The sequence below is a fragment of the Pleurodeles waltl genome, chromosome 12, assembly GCF_031143425.1.
Source record: "Pleurodeles waltl isolate 20211129_DDA chromosome 12, aPleWal1.hap1.20221129, whole genome shotgun sequence".
Taxonomy (NCBI): domain Eukaryota; kingdom Metazoa; phylum Chordata; class Amphibia; order Caudata; family Salamandridae; genus Pleurodeles; species Pleurodeles waltl.
In genome coordinates, this window is record NC_090451.1 from 663963884 (window position 1) to 663982096 (window position 18213).

General features: G+C 46.7%; 1 protein-coding gene across 2 annotated transcripts in view; it reads right to left on the reverse strand.

Moving 5' to 3' along the window:
* The window catches only part of ASH1L (ASH1 like histone lysine methyltransferase), a 719892-nt gene that overhangs the window by 64316 nt on the left and 637363 nt on the right, over positions 1-18213 (reverse strand). For both annotated transcript variants that reach the window (XM_069218459.1, XM_069218458.1), the window contains exons 23-25: positions 8313-8451; positions 6669-6841; positions 6376-6542 (exon numbers count right to left, since the gene is read on the reverse strand). In XM_069218459.1, coding sequence (XP_069074560.1) covers positions 6376-6542; positions 6669-6841; positions 8313-8451 — 479 coding nt within the window. The remainder of the gene's footprint in view (positions 1-6375; positions 6543-6668; positions 6842-8312; positions 8452-18213) is intronic.

The following is an 18213-nucleotide window of genomic DNA, read 5'->3' on the forward strand; positions in this document are numbered from 1 at the left end:
GCAAAGGAATTATATAGCCCGAGCAGATGATGTTTCAAGTGTGGGAGGAAAAGCTTATATAAGGAGACCAGCAGGCCATCAGGACCCTAAGTCATCCCCAACGGAAGGCCTTTGAGGGTGCAACTCAGCTCCGCCACGTAAAAGGGGTTTCAAGGTCTTGAGCAATCCATGGTTATAAAGGGGGCCAGGTGCAGTTGCTTAGGTAGGAATCAATGGCAACTGCCATTGCTGGAAAAAAAGATGCTAGTAAAAGGCCCAAAATGACTCCTGCGTATTCGACTCCTGGATGACCCAAGTAGAGTCTCCTGCCTGTAGCAAGGGAAAGTGGGGACAGGCATACTGCATTTGTAGCCTGAGGGCCAAAATGGTGCTCATTTTGTCGCCTTCCCACATAATATTTTTGCTTAAGTGCCAACAGGGACCTTTCTGCCTTGTTAACCAAATATGCCCGCAACTGGCCGCTGAGTACTGCCAGCTGGCTTTTAGTGCATGCTGAGGGACCTTATTTAGAGTCAGAGTGTTCCAGGGAATGGATTTCTTCAGTGAGACTGGCTTCAAATAGGCAGACCTTCCACGCTTGAGCTGTACATATGGAGGATATATCACTTCGGATAATCGCTCTGAAGACATCCCAGAGCATATTTGGGTGGGGGGTGATCTGGTAAAGCATTGAGCTCAAAATATTACGTTATTGCCTCCTTAATAGAGGTCATGTCCACCAGGTCACGCAAGAGATGAGGGTGCAAGCACCATCAGGGGGACCCTGTGTACAAGCCTCGTGTGTAGTCCATGCCAGTTTGATGTGGGTGTAGGAAACGCCCCTCTTTCTGGCATGGTTAGCCTCACTTTTGCCTGATGTCAGTGTGCTTAGACTGTTTTCACTGGGATCCTGCTAATCAGGATCAAGTGACTGTGCTCTCTCCTCCAAATCTGGTTATCTTGGTACTTCTTACACCCCACAATTGGCATACTGGTGTACCACTGTGAGTCCCTGGTAGATGGTACTTAGGTACCCAGGGCACTGGTACATCAGGCATCCCCCATGGACTGCAGCATGTATTATGCCACCATGGGAGTCTATGCAAACTATGGCTGCAGGCCTGCCATTTGCAGCCTGCGTGAAAAGGTGTATGCATCCTTTCACTAAAGGTCACTACACCAGGTCCCTGTAAGTCACCCCTATGGTAGGCCCTTTCAGCGAAAAGGGCAGGGTGCAGGTCCCTGTATGTGTGGACACCCCTGCAGGAGCCAAGGGGACCCTACAAAGTCCAGTTCCAATTTCTTGGACTTGGTATGTGCGGAAAGCCATTTTTTCTATGTACTGGCCACTGGTCATTGCCTGTGGTCCAGCTACATAATGGTAACTCCAAACCTGGGCATGTTTGGTATCGAACATGTCAGGACCAATACCGATCCCAGTATTGGTGGCATGATTCCAAGCACTCGGGGGGGGGTCCTTAGAGGATCTCCCAGTTCTGCTCCTACCAATCTTCCAGGAACTGCAGGCAGCCTGTGCTGCTGCTGCCACCTCCCAGACACTATTATGCCCTCCTGCGGCTTGACCAGCTCAAGCAGGGGACAGCAGAAGAAAAGGATTTCCTGTAGGAGATGGGTGCAACCTCCTCTCCTTTGGAAATAGGTGTTGCTAGGGAGGGGCAGCCTCCCCATGCCACCGGACTGCTTTGAAGGGCACATTTGGTGCCCTCCTTGCATAATCCGGTTAGCACCAGTCCAGGGACCACTGGTCCCTCCTCTGGTGCAAAACACACAAAGGAAAGCAGAGTGTCCACTCACCAGGGTGGTGCCCAGAGCTCCTCTACGTGGCCACTTGGTTCTGCCATCTTGGAACCAAGACTGGCAGAGGCCTCTGGGAGCCTCTGACTGGGTATGCCAAGTAGCTGACATCAGAGGCCCCTCCAGATAGGTGGTCACTCCAGAGAGTGACCAAACCCCCTTTTTGGGTTATTTACGGACTCCCCTGAAGGTGGGTCCCAGATTTGTTGTGCAAGACTCCACTAGGACCTCTCTGCAAAGACAATTTCTTCTCCTGGCCTCCGGAACCGCTGCTGGGCAACACAAGAGACAAACAAGACTGCAGCGCCTGAGAAGACTTCTCCTTGCAGCATTGTTTGCGTGACTCCTATCAGCATTCTGCAACATTTCCACGGCTCTGCATCCTCTGGGTTTGGCAAGACTTCAGCATCACCAAGAAGCAAGAAGGAATCTCTGTCCCAGTGGAGTCACTCCCCTGCTTCTGCAGGCCCCTAAGGCAACGGCATCCGGGTGGTGGGATCTTCTGTCCTCCAGATCTGCAAAGATTCTCCAACAGAGGTGATAGTTCTGAGGGATCCCCTGGGTCCTCTCTGCCTTTTGTCCAAAGTGGGAGACGGTAAGCCCTTGCCTCTACCACTGCGACATGATCCCTGTGCACTGCAACTGTTGCACTAACCAAGGCTTGTTGACCCCTGCTCCGAGGGATCTTCAGGCTCCAAGTAGCCCGGCACCCAGCACTCTACCTCTACAAGGACAGTCTCCTCTTTGCTCCTCCAGCGACGTGGGACTGCTCTCCAGGTGTGCTAAGTGGGACTCACTGCAACCTGTACCTGCTGCCAGTGGGTTGCTTGTAGGGGCTCTAACTGCTTCTGCTGGCTCTCCTGTCTTCTGAGGGTCAGCCTGCACTCCCCTGCAAGGGCTGAGTATCCAGGACCTTGCTGATCCCCCACGGCTCTGCAAAACATCCAACAGCTCCTCTTGCATTTTCCTGTGCTTGTTGTTGGTCCCCCTGACCACTGACCCGTCTGCAATCCAGCGACCGTCGAGGGACAGCTCGTAGGCGACTTCAGGGACTCCTCTGAGCTCCTAGAACACGCAGCTAGACTTCATCTATTACCGTTGATCCGGATCTTCATCTACAGATGGGTGGTCATTGGCTCCTGCCCCACCTGGACACTCCTGCGTGGACTGGACTCTGTCCCCTTTCTTTGCAGGTCCTCTTCACACGGAATCTGCCCTCAGGTTCCCCTGGTCCGGTCCTGCTTCTGCATTCTCCAACCGTAACGTCCCCAAGTTAGCCTACTGGAGAACAGGGTAACTTACCTCTCTGCACCTGGCTGCCTGGGATATTCTAGGTACTTCCACTCTTCCCAAGTCCTTGTCTAACTACTACCTAGACTCTGGTGGGAGACACCCGTTAGCATTCCATTTTTGACGCTGATCTCTGTTGTAGAGTCTCAAAGATGACCGATGAGGAGGTAGATGGTTCTGGAACCTCTATGTTGAGTTTCTGCGCTCCTCTTAGCAACACCTCGTTGAATGTGGTGATGTCATCCACCGGTGAGACTCTAGCAGGTGGTGAATCTGTTAGGGTGGGTGAGTAATGCCTGACAGATGAACCTGATGAAGACCAAGAGGGTGATCCTCTTCTTGACCGCGACCTGGATCTTCGTTGAGAGCGAGACCTGCTGCGAGACGCTGTAGCGGAGCGTCTAGGCCTCGCGGTCGGTTGGCGAGGAGCGGAACGAGCCCGTTCTGCCCTGGCTGTCGGTGATGGCGTTCTTGGCAGGGAGGCAGTAGGTGAATACATTCGCGAATATTGCGAATCTGGGGAGGCCGCTGGTCTGTTGAGGCTCTCCAGCCATCTCGGAGATAGATTGATGGGCGAGACATGCCCAGATGATGCCGCTCTTGACCGAGAAGAGTCGCTCGGTATGGAGACCACTGGAGATGGTGCCTTGTCCGGCGTGGGGCGATGTTCTGCTCCCTGTGGTACAGGTAAAACCTGAGTCGACGTCGATGGCTGTTTCGTCGTCGAAGGGCGCCCAGCCGGTTGCTCATGCCTTGACGTCGAGTGCCTTGATGTTGAACGGCGATCCTTGGACCTCGACCTGCTCGCCGTCGTGTGCCTCGACGTGGAGCGATGGGAGGTCGACGGCGGATGTCTCTCGTGCCGTCGTGGTGCTTTCGACGTCGTGTGTCCTGACATCGGGGGCGCACAGCCTTTGGCGGCGACCGGGCACGCCGGCGATGGCTCGACGTCGATCGGCGGGTTGCCGTCGACGGAGACCTGCCCCTGCTCTGATGTTCCCTCGACGCCGTTTCCTTCGACATCGGGTGTGTCGCCGTCGACGGCGATCTATGCCGGTGAGACGGTGGTAGCGACGACGTCGACGGGGAACAAACAGGTACTTTCCTACCTGTCGACGTCGACCGGGCCATTCTCTCCTGAGAATGGCCTTCTGCCTGTCTGGGAAGTGAGGAGGACGATGTTCTTTGCCTCTCCTGAAGCCCATGTAGCCGGATTTTCTCTCTGTCTTTCAGAGTCCTCCTAGACATGTTCTTGCAGTACTTACAAGTGTCAGGGCAGTGACTCTGAGGCAGGCACACTATGCAGAGAGAGTGGGGATCTGATTGGGCCTTCTTCTTCCCACAAGCAGGGCCTTTGACAAAAAGTGAAGGCATTTTTCTGTCAGAAAAAACATTCCTAGCTCAGACAAAGGTGTTATTTGTCGAGTGAAAAGTGAAAAAACGCTTTCTGAAATAATTTTTCTGAGAAAAACTCAGAAAAACTGAGAGCTCAATGCTCCAGGATCCTCTCAGAAGAAGCCGGAAAAAAGAACTGACCTAACTGTGAACCAACTGTCACCTTTCCTTCACCCCTGAGGCATGGTGGGATACTGGAGGTGCTCAGGGTCTTAAAGGCACGGTGCCAAAGTTTTTATGGTTCTCCTGTGTTAACCTGCATGCAGCCTATTGGCTAGGAATGCTTCATTGTTTTTCAATGCAGTTTTTTCTATTTTTTCTCTAGAGTTTGCTACTGCTTACTTCCCTAAGCCTAGTTTTAGGAGCTTGGGTACATATTTATGCTCTATTGTAGTATTTAATATAAAAAAAAAAAAAAAAAAAAAAAAAAACAACTTCATAGAAATAAAGCATTTTAGCCTGTTTTTAACATGATAGCCTGCATGACTGTTTGTTACACATGTATAATATGTGTATATTTTATATATGCTCCGGGGTCCCCGCACAAGGGCGGGAATATTCAATGTTTATGACTATTGATGAGGATCCCCTGGAAGAGAATTCCAATTTTTCTCTTTGCTGCCTGTCAACACAAACACCTTCCTGCCCCTGTTACATCCCCACACCATAAAAAACAGAAAAGGACATCCTCTCCAACAAGGCAATCTAGAGTAGGGAAAATAAAGCAACTCTCTTTATCCAGCACCATATCTAACATTGCCCAAAAATAGCACCCCAAATGCTGCTTTGTTTGTTGATTGCTGCTAGGGTTTCGACACCTACTGTGACATCATCAACTGAATTTCCTTTAAACTTTGACGCAGGATGGGAAAAAAAGCAAGCACTTTAATATCTGCAAAGTTTCTCTGGAAGTGTGGTTAAAGAGGCATCAGTAAGGAAATAATTAGTTTATCGCTCCCTTTGTTATAGCCAACTGGAGCCACAGGTTAAAAGGGTGTGTGTGTGTGTGTGTGTTTCTTAGGGGGTAGTCATGCATACATCAAAGGTTTAGAGATACACGTGTTAATAATAAGTGCTGCTGTTTCCATCTGGATGAGACACAATGTTCCTTATTGCATCCTACAGAGACACGCTCAATCATGTACAACAGTCAAAATACTGCAAAGTGTTTGCATTCTGCCTGTCACAACTCTTTCCACCGATACACGCACAGGCACTGCAACCTAAAATAAGATAAGAGCATCTCTTTGCTCATTACATCTGAAAACAAAAAGCTTTCCACAAAGGCCTTACTGCAATTTAACAAACTTCCAATCAAATACTCCCCAACAGCACTGTATAGTACGCATCGACTAAAGGCCTTAAGTATCTTGTCAGTTGTATTAAGTTATACAAATGCAATTACAATCAAATATCATGCTAGTACTTAACTGTAAGAATACTTTTGTAGCTTCTTGATCTTCTAGATTCACATGCTGTGCATTGTTCTGCCATCTAATGGTTCAGTCCGTAAGTATTTATTTACAAAATGTTTTTTTTTTTTCGGCGTCAACCTAACAGAAGTCTGCATGACTAATATGGTCAGGCCCTTAGAGTTGAGTGTGTGCTAGGCTCAATTTATCGACATGCATTTTTGAATGGCATTACTAATAAAATAAGAAAAAAGCCACATATTTGAATTTAAACATTACACAGAAGATTAAAAAAACACAACCAAGATACAAAGGAAACACAGTAGATGACCCAAAGTTTGATAACATATGTTAAATCTTGTAACAATATAACAAGGGGGTTGTATATCATCACATATCAGAGCTAAATTATACTACTGTAAGTAAAGTCAAACACAAACGGGCGCAAACTGTGCAACACATAATTTTACCATATTTATCCTACCGAAAAATCCCTCTTGGGTGTGAGTTTCTTGGGAAAGTGATCAAAGGCATAGGTTTTAGTGCAGACGGGATGCCGGTTCCGGTGAATTTTGTAGAAAAGGTGTGCTGATTTATCAAGTCGGTAGTCGCAGATATACACATCCTGTTCTTTTACTCCTTTTGGCCTTCCTGTTATACCAAACAACAAGCAAAATATGTTTGTATAAGTCAAATTACTTGCTTGAATAAATTAATTCTCTTTCATTTGAAATAAGTAAGCCCTGAAGATGAATAAAGATAACGGAGCCAATTTACCTTTGCAATAAGTATAGAGGTCCAGCACACAACAAGTTCCAACCACTGCCTCTAATGGAATAATTTCATACAAGGGGACCCGAAAAAGCTCATTGTGATAGAACTTTCGTGATGGGGAGTGGTGTGTTTCATGTGGACGGAAATAATGATGACCAAAGGCAAACCGTTCACCTCTGTAATAAAAAATACAAGAAAATATTTTTAGTACCCTAACGGCAAACTCCAACTAATTTTATGTACTGTCCTAGTCCTTACAAAAATCACAACAATCAGATTTTTCTTTATCCTGCCTACAACTGAACGAGATTCACAATCCTGCATATTTAAATCCTAATTGCAAAGGGCATCAGTTCCCTTATTATAATGTAAAATATCACATGACCCCAAGATTACACATATATTGAGAAAAATCTACCCCATACTGAGTAGTTATTCTTTTCAATCAGACGGCCCTGTAGGGCCAAGCCACAATCCACCCACTTTTTATTTATTTATTTTTTTACCCTTTTTATGAAACAGTATAAGGGTGCTATGTATGCAAAGTTAAACATAAAATCATTTTCTACATATAAAAAATATTATTTTTTCCTGCAGTTAAGAGTAAGTATGAGATAAAAAGAAACCCTCTAATAAAAAAGAATTAAAAAAAATATCCCAAAATCATCATTATAAGGTGTCGTCACGATATACCTTCCTATGGGAAAGATAGAAGAGATCGACCCTCTCACCTGATGTCATGAGATAAAGAGGTCTCTCTTGTTGGCCTTTGCTCTACTTGTTATTGAAGTAAAGTATTTCAACTATAGAAATCCCTGTACGGTTTAAAAAGTTTATATTACATAAAGACGTTGCCATAAATATGCTTTTAAAATTCTACTATGAATTTAGCAGGCATTATTTACACGCATGCAAAGGGCTTCATCAAATAATGCCATGTGAAAGGAGGGAGTCCCATGCTTTACACTCAAGCACAAAGAGTTTATTTCTGGCTGTAAATAGATGAAAAACAGGGTTTGCCATTTTGTAAGGTGTTATGGATAAGAATGTGGTGGAAGTTTAAGGCATGAAGACGTGTCATACACAGATCCTCATAGTTTAGAGCTTTAAACACTAAAGCCCACCAAGGTGCGAACGCGTAGTAGTTTGATGCGGCAGTGATATAGAGATCGAAAATAAAATGGTAACATACTATTTTTTTTTAGTTTCATTTCTATTCAATAGCGCAAGATGGAGCCATTTTCCATTTACCTTAAGAACAAATACAATACAATCAGCAGACGTTTGGTCATCTAGTACCATGCCAAACATATTTAAATCACACCACTCTGGAGGGTTAACAAATTGTGGCCCCTTATCTGGCTCTTGAATCTGGTACTTTGGGTGCACCTTCTGGTATCGTTGGCACATCTTCTAAGAACTAGGAAACACTAAAGAAGCTCTGACAAAATTGCATGTGCATTACTTCATAACACATCTGAAAAAACACATATGAAAACCAGTAGCTGGTTATGATGTTAGGCTTTCAACACCCACCCCCGCATGCCAAACCTTTTTGCTGCTTTCAACTTTCTTTAGGCTCTCAAATGTGGTTACTGCAGCTGTCTCTGAAGAGATCAGCTAAACAGTAGTGCCAACAAAACATACTTCTCGTTTTTCCAAAGCTTCTCTATGCGGAAGATGTCCAGTTTGTCCCTGTTGATGTGAGACAGCAGTCGGTAGGACTGTCTTACTGGATGGCCATCAGGTGTTCGCCGGCTGTCCCTCATCAGATACACAGATTCACCTACCACAAAGCAAAAAACATACAGTACTGTCAATCATCTTCAGTGGAACTTGTGGAACAACATTTCTCCGCATTTGCTTCCAACTGCAATATGCTTTAGGGATTATGATTTCAAGGAGGAGCTTAGAAGTGTTTTATGAGTAGCAATCCATCTGAAAGCAAGGGACACTAAATTTAAGGCAATGTGGCATGATTCTGAATTGTGCATTAGGACGCAAATGAGTATACGGTGAATCATAACTATGAATCAGGCCTCAAATGCAATTTGCAAAGCCAGAAAACTGTTCATCATTACTCAGCTGTGTTGTGCTAAGATATTTGAGCATCAGATCACCATAATCCTGTGGCTACATCAAATACAGTGTGTTACAAGAAATTCCTTTCTGGAAACAGAGTGACCACGTAATTTGATGGAATGAAGGTCTTTTATTTCCAGGTTTCAGAAAGTGGTGCAAAACTGGAAGCGGTCCTGGGAGCCGAAAATCGCTAACCCTTTAATAGGTTGGAGGGAGGTAAAGGAAGAGCTGGTGAAACCTTTTCCTTGAGATGCCATTTTAGGGATCAGTGGACTCACCCCCACAAAAAGTTACAGCTTCGTGCAAGCAAATTCTCCAACTACAGGATGTGCCAGGCTATAGTTTCAAAACACTGTCCACAACAAAACGCCGATGTTTTTAGTGTAAAGGAAGGCATCCAAATAAAAGATACTTAACTGGAACACCAGACCCACATACTTTGTGCTCAATGCATTCATTAAGAGGAAATACCACTGTCTGTATACAGAAGCCTGAAAAAACACTTTCTCATGTAGACAGAAATAAACTCTCTAATTTCCTAATAAAAACACCAACTCTTTCCTCTATATTGCATCTTTTAACTTAGGTCTGATTGATCCAAGTTTACAAGTCCTGTTTTATTCTAGAGCAGATGTAACCCTATTTTGGGGGGAAGGCAGAGAGTCTTACCATTATGTGATGTCGAACCTACTTGTTTCTGTAAGATGAATATGAAGTAAGAGAATGACCAACAGATCAGGCCTATCTGCTTTCAGAGTTGTTAGGATGAAAAATGGGGAACATAGACTATAGGGAAACTTGCCAGAGAAATAAGCAATATGGACCGGCACAGATCCAGAGTTCACTGTTAAGCAGTGTTTGCTTTTCTCAGGGTATTTAATAGACCATCATCAAGCACAAAGTTAAGACCAAACATTCTCAGAATTACTTCTCATAGTTATAATTTAAGCAGGATGTTTAAACATGTGTGAAGGGGGTTGTGCCAAAATAAACATCATATGCCATTCATTTTATCTATTCCTGCCTGAGGCTCAATGATATAAACCAACTGCGATCTCTCTTTGAATATTTACACACCTTGCTCTCCTACCTGCCTTGGCCATTACCCGCATTGCCTGACAGCTAGTAAGACACTGCAATCCTCGAGGTTGATCATTATGTAAACCTGAATAACTCCAGGCACCAGTTGTGCTCACCAACCTGAAACAGCCTTTCTTCTATCAAAGGCCAGCCCTTGGTCGTTGCAATCCAGTTCTCGTTTTGTGCTGCTGTGAACCCTTACCTCCTCTCCTAGGACCTGTCCCTGAATGCTCTCCCTGCTCACATTCCCTCCACCTCGGCCAGCATCATCAGCAGCACTGCCAGGTAACCAGCAAGTTGCTGTGATCCATAAAGCTTACTAATGGGCTGATGACCACCAGACTACCCAGACATCAGGTCAGCTTTTCAGTACTTGGGGCCAGATGTAGTTTGACAGACAACAGACAGTGAATCTGGGTGGCGAAGGACATTAGGTTTGCCACCCTAAAAGATTACAGTCCAACAAATTGAGAGATCACCGATAGCTCAGAGGTGGTATCTCTAATTTGACAGGAATGGCTGGAACTGCCGTCATGCCCGTTCCTGTCAAGGTACAGAAAGTTTGGTGGCTGGCAACTGTCAGTTTTTTGATAGCTGTCTATCAAACTTAATATTTGTTTGTTTTTCAAAACAAAGTCCCAAAGAGGGAGTGTGCTACTAAAAAAAAACATAATGTCATTCATGTTACTCCGGTATTGGAACTTTCAAAGATTCACATACCTGAATACTTCCCCATCGTCAAGATGGGAGTCCCCAGTATTCTAGAAAAGCAATGTCCCAATAGACATATGCCTTGTAAGCCCTAGGGCTCTCAGCTTAGCAACATTTCACAGTCATTTTAAAAAAAGGACCAAACTTAAGAGTCACCAATCAGGACACACCACACTTTAGAGCACTCCTGAGAGAAGCTGCTTTCCCTTAGATGTTCCACTGCACATCGTGCTAAGGAGTCTCCGAGTTCTGCTCAGTTTTCTTCCAGTCACAGCTGCTTCAAAGCTTTCATCTCAAACATTTGACTTTTCTCGAAGAAGTGAATTCTAGTCAGCCTGGTGCTTCAACCTGACTTCCATTATGTCACAGACACCAAACCATGGGGCTTTTTAGTCCTTGTGGCACCTGCAGGAAAAAGAGGCTACATAAAGATGATCCACACAAAGAATACTTACATTGTCTTTACTAGGAGCACAAGACAAGAGACTTCAAGGTATGTCGCACGTTTTTTACCAAGATGTTAAAAGACCATTAAAGGCGTCTTCTCCTCTGGCAGCAGAAACTAAAATCTAGAGACGACCCTGACTTTGATCAGGTGAGTGAATCATCCTCTACTTCGTCCTCTAAAACGCCAGTGAAGCGAGGTGGCTGTCCCTCCTGCCTCTCAAGAACCTCCAAAGAAGGCAGCCAAAAAGTCTTCTGAGGGCTCTTCAAAACATCACAGCCCTTCCATATTGCCACACAAACGTGCTTTCTTGCAGTCACAGAAGCCTAAAAAGCCTAATTGCTCTTCAAAATCCAGGCAGGAATCCACCTCAGAGCCCCCAACGTCACCGACGCAGGTTAAACATGTTTTTTTTTTTTAAACGGCTTCTGCATCGTCAACAGTATATCTCTGTGGACAAGAGAATCGACAACAGTGTGTTCCACACTCTCCTAGATTACTTTTACCATCACCACTATCACTGTGCTGACAGCTGCAACCTCCGTTATCGAAATTTTTTTCGTCAATGGCTCTTTCATCTCTGCCATCGAAGATACCTATTAAACCACCATCTTCGCAGGCCTCGACGACTCACATCTCGTCGACAGCTCTCTTGTCTGCGGTGCTCCCATCGACGCCTCTTCCGTTGGTGGTGCTCCCGTCGACGACCCTCCGTTGTCGGTGCTCCCATTGATGGTATTCGGCAATGCCGCCACCATCTACGACCTCCCCATCCTACAATTGACCTTACATCGACAGACTCCTAGAAGTCGCCAGCAATCAGCACACCGACGAAGAGGCAAAGACTCACCACGCTGCCTTTATTCTCGTCGACATCATTGGCTCCCCAAGTAAGACTGAAAACTCTTGAACAGACACATTTAACCCCATCTGTAACTTCACCAAGCAAGTTTTCAAAACGTCTGTCATCCCACCTTCTGGATGAGGACGATTCGGATGATGATGGCCTTATGGAGTGGCAAAAAGACCATCAGAACTACAAGTAAAGTGTCAGAAATACTCAGAAGATGAGGAATATTATGATCAGCAATTTTATCAACATTATCAGCAACCTCAACAATACCAACAAGACATGGTATGTCTTCCTTCAGCTCTGATTTCAGATCTGCAATCAATGTTAGCGGATTACAACATATGTTTACTTCAAGTATCCACCCCTGCAAAGCAGCCCCAACCTCTACACATTCCACACCACCCTAAACGCTCCCTCCTCAGCCATAGCATTTGCCTGCAACTCCGCTACCAAACACTTCCCCTTTGGAAGTGCCAATACAGGACCCAATATCCTCTGAGGAAGAAAGAGAAGAGGGTGAGATTCAGACCCATCAAGATGAATGGGATGATTACATCTTTCCTACACCAACCTCTCCGATACCACCTCAAGTAGGTTCACCTCCAGAGGATACAGGAGGTTTCCACAACTTCCTAGAAAAAGCGCCACACATTGTGAACTGCCTATGCCTGCAACACAACAGGATTGATTTCTCTACGATTTCAAAGAGCCCTATAGAAAAATAATCTGGGTCATTCCTATTATTGATTATATATGGAGTCAGGGCTTGAAGAGATGCTCCTGCCTGCTTAAAAGGTCACATGAAGGCTGATTCAGTTATCTTGCAGGCAGTGCAATGCTGATCTAGAAACCCCTCCACACCTCTGACCGCACCACCTGATAAAGATGACAGACGTCTTGATAACATCAGCAACATTTTTAGTCACTGTCTGCTCTCACTGTAAGGGCTGCAAATTCCTTGGCGCTCCTTGGAAGGTATGAGAGACAGCTATGGTCCGACATATCTCAATATTTGGAAGAGGTTCCTGAACACCAGATGGGAGGCGAAGAAAGTACTGCTGTGGGGCCAACGTTCTTCCGCAGGGATTATCAACTACGCATTAGATATCGCCTCTACCAGTTTCAGGCTGACCGACCATCTCCATTGTTGGAGACAGAGAACCACGGAATAGGTCCTCGACATAATACAATTTGGGCATCTTCTGGAATTTGTAAAAACACCACCAATAACACCACCTAAACTAGAAGAGCAAAAATATCTGCATTTACTCAAACTGGAAGTAGAGACCCTGTTGCAAAAAGGTTACTCCTCTCTCTTCTTAATCCGAAAGAAGACACGACAGTGGAGACCAATTCTCAACTTAAGGGAGCTCTACAAGTATCTCAAGAAGCATTTGTTTCGCATGATCACATTACAAGACATACTACAGCTCCTCAACAAGGGAGATTACATGGCCTCCTTCAGCCTCCAGGATGACTAGTTTCACATGTCCATCCATCTGAGACACAGGAAATTCCCAAGGTTCATGGTAACCTGCAAACATTTTCAATTCAGGGTTTTATCCTTTGGTCTCAAGTCTGCTCCCCCCATTTTTACCGAATGCCTGGCACCAGTCGCCGTCAACCTCAGGCAACAAAGACACCAAGGGGGTCATTTTGACCTTGGCGGACGGCGGAGGCCGTCCGCCAAGGTACCGCCGCTGAATGACCGCACCGCGGTCAAAAGACCGCGGCGGCCATTCAGACATTTCCTCTGGGCTGGCGGGCGCTCTCCAAAAGAGCGCCCGCCGGCCCAGAGGAAATGCCCCTGCAACGAGGACGCCGGCTCAGAATTGAGCCGGCGTAGTTGCAGGGGTGCGACGGGTGCAGTTGCACCCGTCGCGTATTTCAGTGTCTGCTTAGCAGACACTGAAATACTTTGCGGGGCCCTCTTACGGGGGCCCCTGCAGTGCCCATGCCATGGGCACTGCAGGGGCCCCCAGGGGCCCCGCGGCACCCCCTACCGCCATCCTGTTCCTGGCGGGAGACCCGCCAGGAACAGGATGGCGGTAGGGGGTGTCAGAATCCCCATGGCTGCGGAGCGCGCTCCGCAGCCATGGAGGATTCTGTAGGGCAGTGGTAAACCGGCAGGAGACCGCCGGTTTACCCTTTCTGGCCGCGGCAGAACCGCCGCGGTCAGAATGCCCTCGGGAGCACCGCCAGCCTGTTGGCGGTGCTCCCGTGGTCGGTGACCCTGGCGGTCACCGGCCGCCAGGGTCAGAATGACCCCCCAAGTCTTCCCCTATCTCGACGACTGGTTAGTGAAATTCCCAACAACCAATCAGTAAAGGCGTCCATCAGATCAACCTTCTTCAAGAACTTAGGCCTCACTCTCAACCAAGAAAAATCAGTGCTTCAACCATCGAGGAGAATAAACTTCCTAGGAGCCATAATGGATATTAGCCTCATCAAGACCTACCCCACACTAAAAAGACAAGAAAAACTAACAACTCTAGCAATACAAATACAAAAAAAGAAAGTAACTTTCAGTCAGCTGTTACAAATCTCTCCTCAAGATTATGTCCTCTTGTATACATCTCATACAGTACTCTCATCTGCAGATGCGTTCCCCCCGTAAGGAAGCACTGGATATACAGTGGAAAAAAAGCGACAGTGTCCTTTGAGGATATTATTCAAGTAGCTCTGCTCATGGTCAAGTTTCTAAACTGTTGGACAAGCCCTGCAAACCTCTCAGAGGGCCTCCAATTTCTAACCCAAGCCTCCCCGCAGGTCATCACAACTAAGGGCATCACTGGACGGATGGGGAGTTTACCTACAGGACCTCCAGGTCAGCGGCAAGTGGCCTTCTTCACATCGGGCCCTTCACATCAATCTTCTAGAGTTAAGGGCAGTATACCTGGCACTATAAGCCTTTCTTCACAGAATTCAGAGATCTTCAGTGCTTGTCAGCACTGACAACACACTACATAAACAAGCAGGGAGGAACTTGATCTCACCTACTGTCTCGGGAAGTCCAGTCAATTTGGACCTGGTGTATTAAAAACTCAATGCACATAAGAGCAGAACATTGCCAGGATATCAGAAAGCCACTGCAGATACCTTGAGCAAGCTGACAACAACTTCTCACAAGTGGGAACTGGACCAGAAGACACTGGACCGTATATTTCCCCAGTGGGGCAAACCGAACCTGAAACTCTTTGCGACCTCCTGGAACACCAAATGCCAGTTCTTCACAAGCTGGCATCAATAACAGAGGTCGTGGGGGGATGCATTTTTAATTGCATGGACTGACATATTTGCTTACGCCTTCCCTCTGCTTCCTCCCCTTCCAATAGTACTCAGCAAGATGAAAACCAGGCCCGGTCAGATCATACTGATAGCCTCTGCGTGGCCACGTCAGAACAGGGACAAAGAGCTTCTCCTGCTATCAGTATGTCCTACCATCAGACTCAAACCAATCCCATTGTTACTAACTATGAAACAGGGGCAAGTGTGCCATCTGGATCCCAAATCTCTCAACTTATCAGCCTTGCAACTTATCAGCCGGGCACCTGAGTTCCAAGAATTTGGTCAGTTAAACATTCCTAAAGATTGCAGGGATATTCTTGCCAGGGCACGGGCTGACAGTACAAATAAGACATACCGCATGAAGGGGAGAAGATTCTGTCTATGGTGTAGAACTGCTAAGATACGTCCTATGTCCTCGTCCCCAGAAGAGATCTTGCCCTATCTGATACAGTTGTTACAGTCAGGATTGGCATACGCGTCCATTAAGGTACATCTTGCAGCCATTTACCGGTTCCGGAGGTCATTCAACAAACCATCTTTGTGGTCTGAACACATTATTAAGCAATTTCTAAAGGGGTTGTTTAGATCATTTCCACCAGTCATAGCTCCTCCTCCGACATGGCAGCTCAACACAGTATTAGGCCAGTATCTGAAGGTAGGAAATTGCCCTCTTTTAGACACTTTTTGCCTGCTGTCAGTGTCTTTTAACTGTGTTCACTGGGATCCTGCTAACCAGGACCCCAGCAACAGTGCTCGCTCCCCCTATATTTGGTTGTTCCTGACTTAGAACACCCCATAATTGGCAAACTTGTACTCCCATATCAGACCCTAGTATATGGTACTAAGAACCCAAGGCATTGAGGCACCAGGTGTTCCTCATGGGCTGCAGCATGTATTATGCCACCAATGGGAGCCCATGCAAAATGTGTCTGAAGGCCTACCATTGCAGCCTGCATGAAAAGGTGCATGCACCCTTTCACTACCCCTGTGGCAGGCCCACCTAGCCCAGAGGGCAGGGTGCACATACATGTGTGAGAGGGCACCCCTGAATGAGCAGAGGTGCCCATACGAACTCCAGCTCCATTTTCCTGGACTTCGTGTAAGTGCAGGGAAGCCATTTTACCCATGTACTGGACACAGGCACTACTTATGTCCAGCTAAATAATGGTAACTCTGAAACTGGGCATGTTTGGTATCAAACATTTTGGAATCATACCCAAATCTGTTTCCAGTATTGATTGTATGAATCCATGCACGCTGGGGGCTCCTTAGAGGACCCCCAGCCTTGCTCCTATCAGTTTGCAGGGTTTACCCAGGAAGCCTGCGTTGCTGCCATCCTACAGACAGGTGTCTGCCCTCCTGATGCTTGACCAGCTCAAGCCAAGGAAGGGAGAACAAAGGATTTCCATTGGGAGTGGGAAGCAACACCCTTTCCCTTTGGAAATAGGTGTTACATGGCTTTGGAGGAGTAGCCTCCCCAAGACACCGATAATCTTTGAAGGGCACATTTGTTACCCTCTTTGCATATACCGGTTTGCAACAGTCCAGGGACCCCGGTTGGTGTGTCCTGACTGGTTGACTCTTAAGTTTGGTCTTTTTTAAAAATAAATGTGATATGTTGCTAAGCTGAAAGGCCTAGGTCCTACAAGGTTTATAACTATTAGGACATTGCTTTTATAGAATACCGGGAACTCCCATCTCAACAACAAGGAAGGATTTAAGTATGTGAATCTATGAAAGATTTCAATAATGGAGAACTACAGTACAGGTAAGTAACTTATTTTCTTTTTCTGTCCCAAAAAAACAAATGAAAAACCTTTAGTCCATCCACTCTAAAGACTGGATGGTGTGACAACTGTACTCCAATGGCCTATTCTCCATCGGGCGTTCTTAGGTAGCTTTTTGTCAATGGACGGTATGGGTAATCTGCCGATGGAAACCCAACTGTCCACCAACTCTACCTGTGGTGTGCAAAGCGCTGGGGTACTCCACTTCGACTCTTTTGAGTGCTTTCAGCTAACAGAGAGTGATTTCCCCCTTATGGGCCTGTACATGATTGCAAGGACAAAATTGTTTCTTGGTTATAAGGGGAAATGGCTTACTCTTCTTTTTTCAACATGTGAATGCAGAACCTTCCTCCTACTCCCCTCCATTATTAGTAAGCATCCTAAATATAAAAAACAGCTCTATCAGGATTGGGAAGTTCGCACAGACTCTTTAATGGACAGGTCATTTACCTTTGGTAACACCTTATCTGATAAAGACTATGGCCCTCATTATGATCTCAGCGGTAAAAACCGCTGAGATCCGCGCTGGCGGTCAACAGAAGTCCGCCAGTGTGACTACCCCCTCGCCGGCCGTATAATGTTTTCCCCGCTGGGCCGTAACATTGACAGCGGCTCCAAATGGAGCGGCTGCCAATGTTGGTGTGCGGTGGGTGCAGCAGCACCCGTCGTGCAGATCACTGCCCGTAAATCGGGCAGTGACCTGCGCAATGGGGCACTGCACGGGGGCCCCTGCACTGCCCATACCAAGTGCATGGGCAGTGCAAGGGCCACCTGGGGGGCCCCGGAGCACCCCTTCCATAAGCTGTTCTCTGGCGGGGGAACCCGCCAGGGAAAGGCTGGTGGAAAAAGGGATCATTATACGAGGGGCAGCGCTGACCTGTCAGAAAATTATTCCCTCCACCGTCAGGCTGCCTGTCCGCGGCAGCCTGGTGGTGGAGGAGGGCCACCATAGGCGGCCCTCACTGTATCCATTATATGACGGTTCAAACTGCTGTGCCATTGGCGGTCTTTGCCCCCGCCGACGGCATGGTGGTCTGAACCGCCAGGGTTCGTAATGACCCCCTATATCTAGCTACAGATTCCTTAGCTATGAATCCCTCCCCAGACGGCAGACTGGAACAACAACATTTTCATGAGCAGTACCCCCGCACACCGGTAGGTGGAGTCAATTGGTTCTTGTCCATCGTCACATCCTCCTCACCAGAAATGACATCAAGGTTCTTATATAGGTGCCACCCAGGCGCACCATCAGTTTCTTTTCACGACTTTCCACACCAGAAGCGCAGAGCCATAAAAACACTA